At 40.0% G+C, this 18475-nt stretch overlaps 1 protein-coding gene across 1 annotated transcript in view; it reads right to left on the reverse strand.

Moving 5' to 3' along the window:
• Positions 1–333: 333 nt before the first annotated feature.
• Positions 334–18475, reverse strand: part of CUNH10orf90 (chromosome unknown C10orf90 homolog) — a 180826-nt gene continuing 162684 nt past the window's right edge. Inside the window, exons 8-10 of the mRNA XM_039351850.1 lie at positions 2849–2912; positions 1751–1850; positions 334–1131 (exon numbers count right to left, since the gene is read on the reverse strand). Of these exons, the coding sequence (XP_039207784.1) occupies positions 1093–1131; positions 1751–1850; positions 2849–2912 (203 nt within the window). The 3' untranslated portion in view covers positions 334–1092. The remainder of the gene's footprint in view (positions 1132–1750; positions 1851–2848; positions 2913–18475) is intronic.

Consider the following 18475-nt stretch of genomic DNA (forward strand, 5'->3'; position numbering starts at 1 on the left):
TTCTGTTTCCCAAAGTGCCTACCAAGTCAGATCTTTTACTGAAATAAAATTGCAAGGCTCATTAATGTTGTAATTACTGAACAACAAAGGCAAACCTGTACTTGTGATTTGTTAACAACTAGTATCGCTGCTATGAAGGGAAGTAGAATATATCATCATATAAAGAAGCAGTGTATGTGTTACATAGAAACAAAGAAAAAACTCCTATATGTGCATTTCCTTACTGAGATCTAGGTAAAGCCTATTACTCTGATAGAAATATATCAGTGTTAGTTTGCTTTTTAATAATAGCTTTGAGAGTAATAAAACTAGTAGAATTTGGTCTGCTTTATTTATTTGAATAAAGTTTAGCTTGCTTTATTACTGAATATACAAAAAATTCTTTGAAACATTTGTGGAGTTTACATTAGTTGTTTTGAATTGTATAATCTTTCATGCTGACTGATCGAAATTACCAAGTTTAAATATATCACTTCTAATAAATATAACAAAAGATGGGCAAAATTACATGGCTTAATAAATAACATGTTTGAAAATAATAATTAGCTGGATATTAAATATTATTTTAAACTGGTATCTCATTCATCATATAAAACAGAAATATAGTTCTTCATAAATTAGAATATTTGCCTGTTATATTAGCCATTAATTTAAATTTGAGGTTCAAATGAATAGCCAGCCTTGCTATTATAGGTTTGTTTCTAACCATAACAACTATATTAATTTTCCCCTTTTTAAAAAAGTTATAAACTTGATGCAGTGTATAAATGGAATGCATATATTAATATTTATTGTAGGTAAGCTTAAATATTCTGCAGTCATAATTTAAAAGTTGACTTTGTGGTTTAAAAGACAAAAAATAAATAATGTGTTTACCTTAACAATTGCATAAAACCATCCAATCTCACTGGAATCTAATCCAGTAACTTTCCAGAATTACTTAATTTTTTTTTAAAAAAAACTATTTTCTTTATCTATAAACAAATAGTGTTGCTTTGTAATTAAAGGTCATTTTACATTTATATGGCTTTTTAATTTTCAAAGGCATTGGAGTTCCAAGCAGAATGATGTGTTGTATCCAGGATTCTTTATTCATTCTGTATTTCTTTGAAGAAGTTGGTCCAATAATTGCTGAAGGAAAACAAACATAAAGACAAACATAAAAGCTGTAATGCTAAACATTTTAAGGGCCAAAGATGAACATCTTGGAATCATAATATAAACAATTACATGTACAAAGTAAAAATAATGATGCATGATATAATTATAGCATAATAGATAATACCTACAACAATATAAACCACGTATTCTTATTACGAACATTTTTTCTTCACTATATGTGACTGCTTTCTTTAGAGATGCACAGATTTATTTTGTTCAGTGCATCCTCAGAAATGAATTTTATAAAGCTGGCTAACTGTCCATCTCTACAAATCTCACAAGTGGATCTAACTTAACTCTGTTACATATAATTTCTGAGCCCATTATTAAATTTGAGCGTGCCCCTTAGGGGCAATAATATTCATAGGCAAAATATCACTATAATTTCATAATCTTATTTATGTTCCCCAGTGATGATCAAAGTTCAAGTGGAAGAATGTAGGATATGAAATTTCTGCTTTACTATGCTAAAGCTGTAGGTCAGCTGTGGGAAAAAATAGAATGAGAATGTTCAGGATTCAGCTTGCTGTTTTGCTGTATAATAATGGGTGGAGGCTTGTATTGTAACAATTGATTGGAAACTTTTTACCTTTTTAAATATTTCAACCCGCTTTCTATTGCTCTGTATGATTATCCGTTTCTGTTTCTCTTCTTGTTTCTTCTTCACTTCAGGAAGATTGTTATAAATCCTGCAACAAATATACTGTAGTTCTTTAATCATTCTAGAATGCAGTCTTAATTGGCTTCTGAAAATGCATTTCAAATATGCTTTAATTGGTTTTTTTAATATATCTAATATGCCGCATGTTAAGACAGCATAGCAGGTAAAACTGTTCAAAACAATAAGGCAAATAAGTAGATCTACATGTTTTAAAAATATAAGATTCTATCATTTCAATGACTTATGTTATTCTACTAAAAATGTAAAACCATAATGTCCTCTATTATGGTTTATGTTGTAATATTTATTCTATTCTAAGTATGTCAACATTTTCAGAATGTAATACTGTCTTTGAATTGTGCCTTTTTAATGACTTTTGGGGAGAACATACATACATACATACATACATACATACATACATACATACATACATAGTGGTATATAAAGGATCCAGTTCTTTTCATCTTATTTTTTGTGAAAGAGAATTCTCATGCATGCCTTATCTGAGAAGCATTTCTCGTGCACATTTCTCCTTTCTGCCCACCTTGAGATACAAAATGTAGACCTGCCAGAAACACTCAACTGCCCATGAAAGTATTTAGAAATTGGCTATTATCAAATCATATTTTTGCTCTGGATATGCTAGCTACTGTTTGCACTTTGATTGAAAATACCTAAAGGAATCTTCTCAGCCATTGGCTTAGATGATCTCCCAGTCAGTCTAAGAACATAGCCAAGAGTATTCTGATCCCCATCAGCTGCCCAACAAAAGGCAAAGTAATATGGATGTGATAAACATACAAGCTGAACCCCAAGAAGTTAATATCGTTTATTGGGCTGTCCCATGATTACATTCAATATGCCATGCAATAAAAGATTGCAGGATGGATTTAATTTGCATCAAGCTATAAAACAAATCAAACCAAACCTGAGGATTCATGATTGCTTATGAGGGAAGAAGAAAACGAAGGGAAAAGAATCAAGTTCATGATGGAAAAACTTCAATGACCTTTAGAATGCTCCTACCTTTTTGATCGCATATGCATCTCCTTTTCTGAAATGTACCGTTCTTTTGGTTTGAACAGGTTATCTAATAATTAGAAACAAAAGTTACATTGTACTAGTAATTTTAGCAACTTTCAATGAGACAAGTTGCTGTTTTGCTTTTCTTTTAGCATACATCAAGACTCCAAGAGCTACAATGGCAATTTTTCTGATTCAACATCACACAAATTCTAGTTACTTCTTTGATGAGGGGAATGGGGGACTATAGACAATACTCCCTCCTACTTACTCCTGCTTTGCTTCCCATTTCTCCTAATTCAAGTTTAGTTTTTCTAGGTAGACTGCTACATTCAACCACTATTTTATGCCAACATAAATTTTACAATAGCATTATGCCTTGTAAAAATGATTAGGAATCGCAAGGTATTTTATTTTATTTTTATCTATTTATATCCTGCCTTTATTATTTGTAAAAATAAATCAGGGTGATGAACATATCTAACACACCTTTCCCCTCCTATTCTCCACACAACCTATGAAGTAAGTTGGGCTGAGAGTGAGTAACTGGCTCAAGATCACCCAGTTGTCTTTCATGGCTAAAGTGGGACTTGAATTCACAATATCTTGCTATCTAGCCTGGTGCCTTAACCACTACACCATATTGGCTTTCTTTCTATCTCCATGTATCTCAGTCATATAACAATATAGTTGTTGTCTGAGAATTCTTAAAATCTTTGAATGTAGGCACATTTGGGATTCTGACCACATTATGGTGCTCTTGCAAAATGGCTATCATGCTGGTCATGAGAAGTTGTAAAGCACTGATTTGCCAAAAGGCCAACTGGTAAGGATGCTGTTCAACATGGTTTCAAGCTCCTCCTTGCCAGATGTTTCCTATTGTCAAGCCTGCAGCACACAATCAAGGAAGCAAAATTCATACAGATTTTTTTTAATGAGTTCTAATTCCAAGAGTTAGGTTTTAGAATACTGATTCTGGAGAACTTAAATAGTTTAATCCAGTCCTCCTTGATTAACATGTTCTGAATCACCTTTCTCTGAATGTTGCATGACAAATATGCATTTATTTGATAATCTGATCTCAGAACTCTGATCATTTAGAGCAGGGTTCCCCAACCCCAGATCCATGGACCAGTACCGGGCCACAGCATGCCAGCAATCAGTCCACACAAACAAGGAAAACCCCATTCACAGGATGCAGGCAGCACACAAAACCACACCCCCTCCAGTCCACAGAAAAACCTCTCTCCACATAACTAGTCCCTGGTGCCCAAAAGGTTGGGGACCTCTGATTTAGACATAGACCTCTTTCAGTCTTGCATATCACCCTCAGCTTACTTCCAAACAAAGTACTGAGATGCATCTATCTGGAGGTTCAAACACTGTATATATGCATAGACATAGACATATCTAATTCACTCAACTATCCACTCAAAAGTAAATATTTTTAATTTTGCAAGAGCAACTGTGGTCCATCCCACCTTCTTCATTTTCCAAGTTGCACATAATATTTGTGTGTATATCCCTAATTCTGCCTAATAATCTAGATAGGATCCCGTGTTTACCTATTTAAGTCCAATTGAAGAAATTTAGGACTATACCACTTTGTTACAATGCACAAATGTTTCAGATTTGTTTGGAGTGGGTCTTCCTCTCATAAACAATCACATTTGTAAAGGTAGATAGGCAGGAGGAAGTAGTAAGCCCCCCATTTTAAGAGAACCTCACTGTATCCAGAGATATTGGATAACTGTTGCCCAGACTCCAATCTTCTCTTTTTTAGTGAATATTGATGAGAAGATGATGACGAACCTACTATCTACTACCCAAAATAGACAGAATTGTATGTAACTTTGTCAGTCAGGATTCATCCCTTCTGTTGTGGAGACCACTTTGGTTATACTAGTGGATGATCTTTCTTAGATAGTCCTTTTTGGGCAGCTTTTAATCCCATTGAGTATGATATCCTTCTGAACCAACTTTGGGAAATGGGGGGCAGGCCACTATTTTACAATGATTCGACAGCTGGTTCCAGTGGTAAGAGAGGAGAGATTAATTTTGTTGGTACTCTTTTATAGGGTGCCAAAGGGTTGATTTTGCCAGGAAAACCAGCTGGTGATTCCCCTGCCTTGGGGAAATATGATGGACTAAGGCACAGAGATCCTGCTTCTCTGTAGTATGTCATCTCTCTGGAAATGCTTTCCACTAGAAATTGGATTGGATTGGATTAATCCAATTGGATTGGATTAATTTCAGCCACTTTCCAAAAGAAGTAAAAGATGAAGCTCTTCCAAAGGGCATCCTGGTCTTTTCTGGATAGTTTTTCCTGGATTTTTTTTAAAAAATGTCCTGGCCTCATCTGATTCATTTAGATTGTATTGAACTGTGGATTCTTAAATGTTTGTATTTTTCTGAAACCCCTTGAAAATCCTAAGGGAATGGGATAGGTTTTTTTACACCAGAGGTGCCCAAAAGGGACTGGTTCTGTGGAGAGAGGTTTTTCCGCGGACCAGAGAGTGCGTGATTTTGTGTCCTGCCTGCATCTCACGGATGGGGCTTTGCTTGTTTGTGCAGACCGGTTGCTGGCACGCCGCGGCCCGGTACCCTAACCCTAATCCCTGATCTAAATGGAAGAGAACAGATTAAAGCTGGACCCTAATAGTAACAGAATTATTGTTTAGATACTGGGATTATCTGCCAATGATAGTGTTATCTATATTGACAGGTACCACCCTTGAAACAGGCAGGTTCATGATCCGTGGGTCCTTCGGAACTCATATCCTTCTGTTAAAAAGATAGAAGCCATAACCAGACTTTGGCTGGTTTTGGTTAGTGTACCAATTCTGACCCAATCTGGTGCAAAGGACCCAACTACAGTGATTCACGACCTCATGAGCACCTTATTGTGTATTATCACAATGTGCTTCATAAGGAACTGCCTTTGAAGAATATTCAGAAACTACAACTAGTCCAGCATGCTACTGCTTGCATATATTGTATATTCTGACTCCTGAAATTGGGAACAAACAATAGCAAAACTGTGGGCCCTGCATTCACTTACTGGTAAGTTTCTGAGTGCAATTTAAAATGCTGGGATTAATTTATAAAGGTCTGCACGGCTTTGTTCCTGAGAATTTACAAGACCACCTTCTCCCAACTATACAGGCCCAATCTGTGAGATCTTGCAGGGAACAGCTGCTAGTGATTTCTGGGAAGTGAGGAGAGCCAAGAAGTTCTGGATTTTAAGTGGAAGCTTTTGAAAACCCAGTCAAAGGATTCAAAACTGATGTCTAAATGAGGAAATGTTAGCAAAGTGAGAAATAGAATTGAATGAGCACCCAAATGGATGAATCTGATCTGCAGCACAAGGAAAACTTTCCCTTAGAAAAAAATGTCACAAAAGCATTGCCCTTCAGCAATGAAGATGTATTATGATGTATTCAGATGCCTGAATAACAGCATGAATAGGACAGTTTTCAGGGCGGAGAAAAGCTTTTTGCAACACAAATATTGAGCTTTATACTGAACAATATTGCATCATCAGGATAATTATTATATTTTGTGTAAATGGAACATTCACAATACAAATAGTAAAATATAAACATTCTAAGAAAAAAGAATTCATAAGCCATAAAAACAAAACATGAAACAGTACTGCAGATGAAATAAATGTCTAAAGGCTTTGTTCAAAGCTCCTAATCCCAGATCCTGATGTTAGCATTTACAACCTTCCTAAAGCATTAAAAAAATTGGAAAGAGACAGAAAATTGGCTCCTTTTGCTAAAAAGAATGTATTTGTAAGCTCTAAACAATTATTAGTCCACTGAAGGGTGTCTCTGAATGTCTTCCAAACCAGCACAGAAGTAATTACTTGAAAACGCTAAGGGAGACTGTCAATTTTCTTATTTCTAAGTATTTGTAAAAATATGGATTTCAGAAGCCCTCTGTAACACAAATCTATAAAATGCCAACAGAAACAAACAAGTATTAGATGCAGAGATGGACATCAGCTTTACAATTCTCTAATATTTTTGGGAAAAAGGAACTTGGGAAGAGAGAAGGGTCTTATGTTAGTGTATAAAATAACAAAGACATATACTTTTGCACATTACACAATCACTCACAAATTATGTTTTTACATTAAGAGCATAGGACTCTTCATTATGTAGATTTAAAGTATTATAAATAGCTGGTATCCTTGTCACTACAATAATTACATCATAGTTTTTGAGATTTAAAACTCATCACAGTGGGATCTCTAATTTGTCCAGGATTGTCCACAGCAAATAGGTTGTCTTACATTAATTAGTTTTCTTGAAATGAAACATTAATATTATACAACACAAAGGTTAATGAGTTTCATATTGTTTGGCATAAATGTGGATTGATGATAACATCAGGTATAATAGCCCTTTCTAAAAAATATTGGCGTCTCTTGCATATAATACAATTACAACTAATAAGCAACTTAGGGACAGAATAGGTAAATAGGAACTCCATCAATAATTCACATGGGATCTAATGCTTTTCTATTCTCAGTCAAGATCTTATTTCACATTGAAACGGATAGGGAATAATCTTCACCGTTCTTTGTTTTGGTATCACAGCAACTCTGGAATTGCAGCTGAGAAAAGCATTATCATGAAAAATGCCCAACTGAATCCAGTTTATTCATGCTCAGAAAAAGCAGTCATCACCTTTACTGCAGTATCAAGAAAACTTCTGTGCAGGTTCACTTGCCAAAAAGTCTCTGAAGGGTGACTACGTGCATCAATTTAGCATAATTATAAGGAGACAGTGCTTGAGGATTAAAACCAGGAAACATGCAATAATGTAACAGAGTTAATCAAAGTGCTGGAAGTCTAAGCCTATCTCACTTTTCTAATTCCTCTTGGTTTCCAGAGAGCAATTAATATGGTTGACCAGCTCTTTGCATGGAGTCAGACTACCAGCTGTGTAGGGGAAGGATTCTGTGGAGAGGGCTGTATGCTATATAGTTTGACCTACATTCTCAGTTGACCTGCAGCTTCAGACTTGATGAAGTATTCTTCACCACTGCTGAAGAATAAAAGGAGACATTTTCTCCTTTCTCCTCAGGCAGTGCAATATCTTAAGCTGTTGGTCCTGACAATTAAAGAACTCAACCAACCTGGAAGCAAGGGGATGTGTGAAAACTGCTTTTTCAAGGGGAAGAGGTTGCAGTTGAATTGAGATGCACAATTTATCAATTTAACAGTTTCCAAGTTGCCACTGAACTGTCATTTTTAATATGACAGAAGAGAAAATTATTAAATACATGAGGTGTGATCAAAGTAATTGTTTCATTAATTTAACCATAATTAGATTTAAACCACATTAGAGTTAATTTTTGCCCTGTCCCCTGTGTTTTATAGAATACAGATAGTCCTCGATTTACAATCACAAATGGGACCAGAATTTCTATCATTACATGATGTGACTATAAAGGGATCATATTGCTTGGCAACAGGAGCCCTGGGATTGTATCGCTTGGCAACAGGAGTCCTGGCACTCCCCATTGCTGTTGTAATTCCAGATGCATGGATTGTTAAACTGGAAGTGGAGAGAATCCCAGGCAAGAAGTGTTTGTGGTGGGGGGGAGGGAGGGAGACATTGCAGTGCAAGCTATGGCATAAGCTCAAAGAGACCAGGAAAAAATGGTATGAGAACAGGCAAACTGGAGACTGGCAGCTATCTCATTTTCATGATGCTTCAGAAAACCTCAGAAGCTTTCTAAAAGTCTTCAAAAGCATCCTATTTGCAGAATAGTGCACACCATTGGACAGTAGCATGAGTGAAAGAAGCCCTGGAGCAGTCAGCAACTGCCTCACATAGTCAGGCCAGGTGCACTTCAGCAGCAGCAGGAAGAAGACAGTGAAGGTCACCTGGGTTTGGCAGGGCCTATGGCAGGGATACGCAACCTTGGCTCTTTTATGACTCGTGGACTTCAACTCCCAGAATTCCTGAGTCAGCATGGCTGGCTCAGGAATTGTGGGAGTTGAAGTCCACGAGTCATAAAAAAGCTAAGGTTGCCTACCCCTGGCCTATGGTTTGCAGGGCAGCTGGGCCAATTGGGGCTTTGTGCTGGTGTGGCTGGCTGTGATGCAGGGCTTGTGGCAGCATTTGTCAATGGCAGCAGCAGCACTGGGGCTGAAGTAGAGGCCTGGGGGCAGTGGCAGCTGTCTGAGAGTGCTGAAGGCTCCAAGCCTCTACTTCAGTTCCAACCCTGCCACCAAAGAATGCTGCTGGGCTGGGCAACCAAAAGAGCATAAATGGGCAGGGAGAGAGTAGGTGGGGGCAGTTGACATGCTCCTGAGGTCATAAGTGTGGGCAAGTGCCAAGCACCCAAATTTTGATTACATGACCATCAGGGCACTGCAACGCCTGTAGCTTCAGGGACCAATCATATCTCATTTTTTTCAATGCCGTCATAACTTTGAACAATCTCTGAACAAATTGTTGTAAGTCAAGGACTAGCTATATAACATTACCTCACCAAAGGAGATAAACTTTTGCCTAAGAAAGATTAGATCCCTGCAATGGAAGTTAAGGAGAAATTGAACCTTGTATCATGGGGGATTGGAATGCTAAAGTAGGAAGCCAAAAGATACGGTAACTGGAATAACAGGCAAGTTTGGCCTTGGCGTACAAAATGAAGCAGGGCACAGGCTGATAGAATTTTGTCAAGAGAATTCGATAGCAAACATTCTTTTACAACAACCCAAGGGACGGCTCTACACATGGACATCACCAGACGGTCAACACAGAAATCAGATTGACTATGTGCTCTGCAGCCAAAGATGGAGAAGCTCTATACAGTCAGTAAAAACAAGACCAGGAGCTGACTGTGGCTCAGATCATGAGCTTCTCATTCCAAAATTTAGGTTTAAATTGAACAAAGTAGGGAAGAACACTAGGCCCCTTAGCTATGAATTAAATCATATCCCTGATGAATAGACAGTAGATGTGACAAATAGATTTAAGGAATTAGCTCTGATAGACAGAATGCCTGAAGAACTATGGATGGAGGTTCGCAACATTGTACAAGAGGTAGCAACAACAACCATCCCAAAGAAAAAGAAATGCAAGAAAGCAAAATGGCTGTCTGAGGAAGCTTTGCAAATAGCTGAGGAAAGAAGGGAAGTGAAAGGCAAGGGAGAAAGAGAAAGATACACCCAATTGAATGCAGAATTCCAGAGAATAGCTAGAAGAGATAAGAATGCCCTCTTAAATGAACATTGCAAATAAATAGAAGAAAACAATAGAATAGGGAGAACCAGAGATCTCTTCAAGAAAATTGGAAATATGAAGGGAACATTTCATGCAAAGATGGACATGATAAAGGATCAAAGTGGCAGGGATCTAACAGAGGCAGAAGAGATTAAGAAGAGGTGGCAAAATTACACAGAAGAACTATACAAGAACAAGCTTAACGTCTCTGATAAGCATGATGGGGTGGTCACTGACCTCGAGCCAGACATCCTAGAATGTGAAGTGAAATGGGCCTTAGGAAATCTGAGCAACAACAAAGCTAGTGGAGGTGACAGTATTCCAGCTGAGGTATTAAAACTCTTAAAAGACGATGCAGCAAAAGTGCTACACTCAATTTGTCAGCAAATTTGGAAAACTCAACAGTGGCCACAGGATTGGAAAAGGTCAGTTTACATTCCAATTCCAAAGAAAGGCAATGCCAAAGAATGTTCAAACTATCGCACCATTGCACTCATTTCACATGCAAGTAAAGTTATGCTTAAAATCCTACAAGCTAGACTCCAGCAGTATTCCAGATGTACATGCAGGATTTCGAAGAGGCAGAGGAACTAGAGATCAAATTGCCAATATACGCTGGATCATGGAGAAAGCTAGGGAGTTCCAGAAAAACATCTAATTCTGCTTCATTGACTATGCTAAAGCCTTTGACTGTGTGGATCACAACAAATTGTGGCAAGTTCTTAAAGAGATGGGAGTACCAGACCATCTTATTTGTCTCTTGAGAAGCCTATATGCGGGTCAAGAAGCAACAGTGAGAACTGGACACGGAACCACTGATTGGTTCAAAATTGGGAAAGGAGTCTGGCAAGGCTGTATTCTTTCGCCCTGCTTATTTAACTTATATATAGAACACATCATGAGAAAGGCAGGGCTAGATGAATCTAAATTGGAATTAAGATTGCTGGGAGAAATATCAACAACCTAAGATATGCAGATGATACCACTCTAACGGCAGAAAGTGAAGAGGAACTAAAGAGCCTCTTGATGCGGGTGAAGAAGGAGAGTGCAAAAGTTGGCTTGAAACTCAACATTAAGAAAACCAAGATCATGGCCTCCGGCCCTCTCAATTCCTGGCAAATAGATGGAGAAGAAATGGAGATAGTGACAGATTTTATCTTCCTGGGCTCCAAGGTCACCACAGATGGGAACTGCAGGCAAGAAATAAAAGACGCTTGCTCCTGGGGAAGAAAGCTATGGCAAATCTAGACAGCATACTAAAAAGCAGAGACATTACCCTGCCAACAAAAGTACGTATAGTCAAGGCCATGGTTTTCCCAGTTGCAATGTATGGCTGTGAAATTTGGACCATAAGAAAGGCTGAGCGCAAAAGAATTGAGGCCTTTGAACTATGATGCTGGAGAAGACTCCTGCGAGTCCCTTGGACTGCAAGGCAATCAAACCGGTCAGTCCTAGAAGAGATTAACCCTGACTGCTCTTTAGAAGGCCAGATCCTGAAGTTGAAACTCAAGTACTTTGGCCACCTAATGAGAAGGAATGAGTCACTAGAGAAGAGCCTAATGCTGGGAAAGATTGAGGGCAATAGAAGAAGGGGACGACAGAATGAGGTGGCTGGATGGAGTCACTGAAGCAGTAGGTATGAGCTTAAATGGACTCCAGAAGATGGTAGAGGACAGGAACGCCTGGAGGAACGTTGTCCATGGGATCGCGATGGGTCGGACACGACTTTGCAACTAACAACAACATCATACTGTATATACTTCAGGAGCATAGTGAAAAAATGGAACTAAAAATAAATATAAAGGTCAAACTAATGACAATAGATACGAGAACCAGTTTAGAATTGATAATGTGTAGATGCTGGTGTTGTAGATAACGTCTGCCTTTTAGAATCAACATCAACAATAAAGGAAAAAGTATGCTGCAGACTAGCATTTGGTAGAGCAGCCATGAAAGCTCCAGAAAAGATGTTCAAATTTATTTATTTGATTTCTACAGCTGCTTATATCAGCAACAACTCTGGGTGGCTCACAGTTCAGGTGTTGTGTGCATACACTTTCAAAGAATCATAACAGGGTGAGTAACAATATTCTCATGGACACATTATGGCAGGAGTCTCCAACCTTGGCAACTTTAAGATTTGTGGACTTCAACTCCCAGAATTCCTCAGCTGAGGAATTCTGGGAGTTGAAGTCCACAAGTCTTAAAGTTGCCAAGGTTGAGGATCCCTGCATTATGAAAATGAAAGTTAGACTTTGAAAAAGCAAGATAGTATTGTGGTGTGGCTTTTGAACTTTGGTATTAAAGAAGACTCTTGAGAATACCATTGTCAGCCAAGAAATCAATGAATCACTGACCAAAACCCCCCAGAGTTCTCATTTGAGGCATAGATTACAAGGCTCAAATAATCCTATGCATAGATTACCTAGCAGATATCTAGCTTTCCAGAGAAAGCTCTAATGCTGGGATTGGTAGAAAGAGGAGAAAAAGAGGACAACTAGCATCCAAGTGTATGGACTCAGTTACAGTAATGATGGGTGTTCTGTTGAAAAAGGTTAGGGATGGATCGTCATAGAGAAAATTTAGACATGCTGAAATGGTATCAGATTAAAGACTATGGCCTGTTCTGTCTTTCCAGATATAATGGTCTGATCCCACTTTAACTCTGCTTTTAATGTTAATTTTTTTTTATTAATGACATTACAGGGAAGCACATTCCAAAGGAATGTAACAAAAATTACATTTCTAATTGTAAGAGCTTTTTGACCAGGAAACAATTATGTAAGGAACTCTTGGGCTCTTCCCTTGTTGGATATTTTCAAGCAAAAGCTGTGATAACAACCTGGAATCAGAAATAAAGATTCCTATACTAAGTAAGGGGACTAGACTCAATTTGTCGGAAATGGCCTCTTCAAACTCTGTTGTTCTATTCATTTTATCAGATATAAATTGATTTACATAGTAACAAAAGTTCAATGCTGAAACTCTATAGGTTTGTTTTTTAGTTAAAAAAATGTTCAGTATATGGAGTGAGCCAATTTCTATCAGATCATTATATCCTCTAAGATTTTCTGTTTTTCACATATTTAAATAAACATACAACTCCCTATGGATCAAGAAATTTGCAGACAACTCATTTTTTTTGGCTCTCTCCTTATAGTTTTTCTAAGTTGTAATCAAAATTGATACAAGGAAAGGGATAGCTAGAGAATTTATATTATCTCTATTTACTAAATGGTTAATCTTACCCATGTGTTTAAGTGCCTTCACTTTCATAATCCACATTTTTACAACTCAAACCTTGCTACTAAGGTTTAAAATTTCTGCAGCAGGATATTTGTTTCCAAGATAACTCTGAGAGGAGAGATGCTTTCAAGATCATTTTTTTTCTGCTCAGCAGGCACAGTAGAAGTCAAATCATGAAGCCATTGGTTCTCATATCCCAGCTGAGCAGCCAAACTGAATATAAAAAAGGACAATCTAAAGGAGGCTTTGGGAAAAGAAAATGACAAGAACAAATATGTGCATGTTTTTAAAATCACTCAAAATCTCAACTGTATTTAGGTCATGATTTGGCCTTTAAAAGTCAGGTGGGAAATGGAAAAATGGAAAAGACAATAATGAAATAAGTTAAATTAATTAAGCTACATCTGAAAGAGTTCAGATCATATGAACATAAGTCTCTTTACCTACATGAGAAAATTTGATGTATAATGTTAAACTATAGTTTCATGTTTGCACTAGCAGAATTGTTTCTGAGTGAATTTCAAGCTTCTATGCTGTTTTCTTTATCTCTCCATAAATCAGTTTTATTTTGGCTACTTTTGACAACAAGGAATCATATAATAAAATGAAGTGTAACTGCTAAAAAGCCACCTACAAAGCATGAGTTTTGAAGATTAGAAAAGTATTATACGATCTGATAGATTCTATACTCTCTAGAATATTTTAAATTCACACAAATAAGATGACAACCATTAAAGTATGGGCAAAAATTAATGTAAAGGTATTTATCATTCAGGAGAGATGGTAGGCTATTGTTCTTTGGGTGATTAATAAAGATATTCAGTGACAGAAATATTATCTTCAGTCATAGTCAGGAGAATTAGTTGTTCTTTTAAAAGAATGTGAGATATGGACTGCCGTGAGAGGGGGATGGTGGGAGAGAGACCTGTGGGGTGGGTGGGGAGTTTTTGGGGGTGGAGGTGGGCTGGAACATCCCGGTTATCGTAGGGAGAGGTATATATGGCGGGAGCCAAGGGGTGGGCCATCTTCGGGGAACAAGGACTCGCTGCATTAAAGCGATTACTTGTTCTGACCCCTTGGACTCTTCTCCAATACCTGGAGAGGGGGGTGTTCAGGACCCTGGCCTCAGGTTGCTGCTTCTTAATGCCAGGTTGGTTATTAATAAAGCTCCCCTCATCCGGGACTTGATACTAGATGAGGAGGCCGACCTGGCATGTATTACTGAGACCTGGCTGGGCCAAGAGGGAGATGTTCCTCTCTCAGAGATGTGCCCAGATGGGTTTCAGATAAAGCACCAACAGCGATTCCAGAGAAGGGGTGGGGGAGTGGCGATTCTTGTCCGAGAATCCTTGAGACCTCGCAAGATCCCTGCCCCAGAAGTTGTTGGGTGTGAGTCCCTTCTCTTGAGGTTGGATTCAAGGGTTCAGTCGGGCTTGTTGTTGACATACCTGCCTCCCAGATATGTGACAACAGCCCTGCCCGAGCTGCTGGAGGGGGTAGCCGGGTTGGCGGTGGAATTCCCCAGGCTTATGGTGCTGGGGGATTTCAATCTGCCGTCACTCGGCGAATCCTCCGGTGTGGCTCAGGAGTTCATGGCTTCCATGACAACCATGGACCTGACCCAGATAATTCAGGGTCCGACCCATAGGGGAGGACACACGCTCGACTTGGTATTCCTCTCGGGGCAGTGGAGACGTGATTTCGATTTAAGGGGTATAGTTACTTCTCCCTTGTCATTGTCGGATCACTTCCTGTTGAGGTTAGATTTCTCGGTCCTACCCCTCCACCGCAGGGAGGCGGAACCGATTAGGTGGTTCCGCCCGAGGCATTTAATGGACCCGGAGGGGTTCCAAATAGCGCTTGGGGGTTTTCCTGATTCCCTCCTCCACGAACCGGCTGAGTCCTTGGTCGCTCTTGGAATAAGGTGGCATCAGGGGCGTTAGATCGGATCGCACCTTTGCTACCTCTCCGTGATTGTGGATCCCGGAGGGCACCTTGGTTTACTGAGGAGCTACGGGAGATGAAGCATCAGAAGAGACATCTAGAGCAACGCTGGAGGGCTGTAACTCCGAATCCGACTGGACACTTTTAAGAGCCTATATTAGGACTTATTTAGTGGCGATACGAGCGGCAAAATGTTCGCATTTTTCCGCACTTATTGCGTCTGCAGAATCTCGCCCCGCCGCCCTGTTTAGGGTGACCCGTTCCCTACTTAACATTCGGGAAGCCGGGGAGCCCTTACAGGGTAGGGCGGAAGAATTTGTGCAGTTCCTATCAGACAAAATCGCTCGGATTCGGACAGACCTAGACTCCGATTGGGCAGGGCCTTCTGAGATGACTGGGGCAGGTCTTAGCCCAGTTTTATGGGATGAATTTGAGTCTGTGACTGCTGAGGATGTTGACAGAGCGGTGGGAGCGATGAGCGCCTCCACTTGTTTATTGGACCTGTGTCCTTCCTGGTTGGTCTCGACTGCCAAGGAGGTGACATGAGGCTGGCTCCAGGTGTTGATCAATGCTTCGTTGAGGGAGGGGTCTTTCCCACAATCCTTGAAGGAAGCAGTTGTGAGGCCCCTTCTCAAGAAGCCTACCCTGGACCCGGCTGACTTAAATAACTTCCGTCCAGTCTCCAATCTCCCCTTTTTGGGGAAGGTTGTAGAGAGAGTGGTGGCGCTCCAGCTCCGACGGTCTCTGGATGAAGCGGATTATCTAGACCCTTTTCAATCTGGCTTCAGGCCCGGCTTCAGCACAGAAACTGCTTTGGTCGCGCTGATGGATGATCTCTGGCGGGCCTGAGACAGGGGTTATTCCTCTGTCTTGGTGCTACTTGACCTCTCAGCGGCTTTTGATACCATCAATCATGGTATCCTTTTGCGAAGACTTGAAGGGGTGGGAGTGGGAGGCACCATTTTACGGTGGTTCTCCTCCTACCTCTCTGGCCGGTCGCAATCGGTATTGGTGGGAGGGCAGAGGTCAACCCCGAGGCCCCTTGAATGCGGCATGCCACAGGGGTCGGTCCTCTCCCCCCTCCTATTTAACATTTACATGAAGCCACTGGGTGAGATCATCAGACAGCACGGGGTGAGGTTTCATCAGTATGCTGATGATACCCAGCTATATATCTCCTCCCCAAGCTCTCTCAGTGAAGCGGCTGATGTGATGGGCCGTTGCCTTGAAGCCGTGAGGGTCTGGATGGGGGTTAACAGACTCAGGCTCAATCCTGACAAGACCGAGTGGCTTTGGATGTTGCCTCCCAAGGATCATGTCGACTGTCCAGTGTTGACTCTAGTGGGGGAAAATATACCCCCTTCGGAGCGGGTTCGCAACTTGGGTGTCCTCCTTGATCCACAGCTGAATTTGGAACATCATTTGACGGCTGTGGCTGGGAGGACCTTTGCACAAGTTCGTCTGCTGTGCACCAGTTGCGACCCTACCTGGACCGGGAGGCTCTCCTTACAGTCACTCATGCCCTTGTCACCTCACGTTTGGACTACTGCAACACACTCTACATGGGGCTACCCTTGAAAAGTATTCGGAGACTACAGTTGGTCCAGAATGCAGCCGCGCGAGTGATAGTGGGTGCTCCTCGATACACCCACGTTACATCTATCCTCCGTGAGCTGCACTGGTTGCCTATTGGTCTCCGGGTCCAATTCAAGGTGTTGGTTATTACCTTTAAAGCCCTATATGACTCAGGGCCAGACTATTTGCGAGACCGCCTACTACCTCATAGTTCCCTTCATCCGGTTAGATCCCACAGGCTGGGCCTCCTTCAGGTCCCATCGGCCAAGCAGTGCCATTTGGCGGGGCCGTGGAGGAGGGCTTTCTCTGTGATGGTGCCCACGTCTTGGAACCAGCTCCTCCCTGAGATTAGGACCGCTCCCACCCTGTTGGTTTTCCGTAAGCTGCTTAAGACCTGGCTTTTCCGGCAGGCCTGGGGTTTATAAAATCTGACCCCTGGATGACTGTTATTGTACTGTTCGTTTTGTCATGTTTTATGTTGTTTTTATTGTTAGCTGCCCAGAGTCCTGCAGAGTGGGGCGGTTTATAAATTTTAAAAATAAATAAATAAATAAATAAATAAATAAATAAGACTTTCAAAATGTGGATCCTCTAGCTTTGCAATTAATCTAAGAACAATTCATTTTGTGACAACAATCAAACAATCCACTTGATGGGACCTGTATCACCGTGGGGTCCTCAGGTCTACTGGCAAAACCACCCCTTCAGGTTCTTTCAAATGAATATCAAGGCTGGCATCAATCTTATCTCTGTGGGGATGATGTTCCACAGGGAGGGAACCACCAAAGAAGGCCCTTCTTCCTGGTCCCACTAGATAAACTTTCTTAGGAGAGGGAACCCATAACATATCTGCCTTCTCATTCTGGTGGGATCAATAGATGTAACTGAGAAAAGATAGCCCTTCAAATAACCTGGCCCCAAGCCATATAAAGCTTTAAAGGGTTAGATTTTCATGGATAAAATCTATCTATGTAGTTACTAAAAGTTGAACACAATCTGACGGCACATAATTAATCAATGATCAACCAATCAATAGAGACTGAATTCTAAAATATACTTACACTTTATCTAGAGAACCATTAAGGAGACAGGCAAGGACAACACTAAAAATTCCTATGATATTTTTTCCCTTAAAATCCAAGCCATTATTCCTTGCATCGTTTTCTTTATGCTCTGCTTACAATGGTAGCAGGATAAATAATAACATTTTTCCCAATTAAGCTCTCAATATTTTGAGGATTAGTTGACTGTGGGAATAAAGGGGACAAAGAAGTGACTTTCCCAGTACTGTATCTGCCTTTGCTTAATCTATTCTAAGAGTTAGCAATAGCCTATTTGAAACAGAAGGTGAATCATCTCTAAAATTCTGTCAATTTGTAACTATAGCAGGGGCACCTTGAAACTCTTTCCTGTAGGGATTTCTCCTGCCACATTCCATCAGTGGAAAAATAAAGATTCAGTGACTACTCCTCTCTTTTCTGCTGAATTACAAATGAACAAGGATTTACTGAAGTTACAAAGTCAAGCACAGCAAAATAGATGTTCTTTCCTTTTAACATAAGAAGCTATGAGTTTTTGCATTAAAAAATATTCCAAATTGTGTCATTTATTCTTCTT

This window comes from Crotalus tigris, unplaced genomic scaffold (genome assembly GCF_016545835.1).
Source record: "Crotalus tigris isolate CLP2741 ecotype Arizona unplaced genomic scaffold, ASM1654583v1 scf7180000017536.10889498, whole genome shotgun sequence".
NCBI classification, from domain to species: domain Eukaryota; kingdom Metazoa; phylum Chordata; class Lepidosauria; order Squamata; family Viperidae; genus Crotalus; species Crotalus tigris.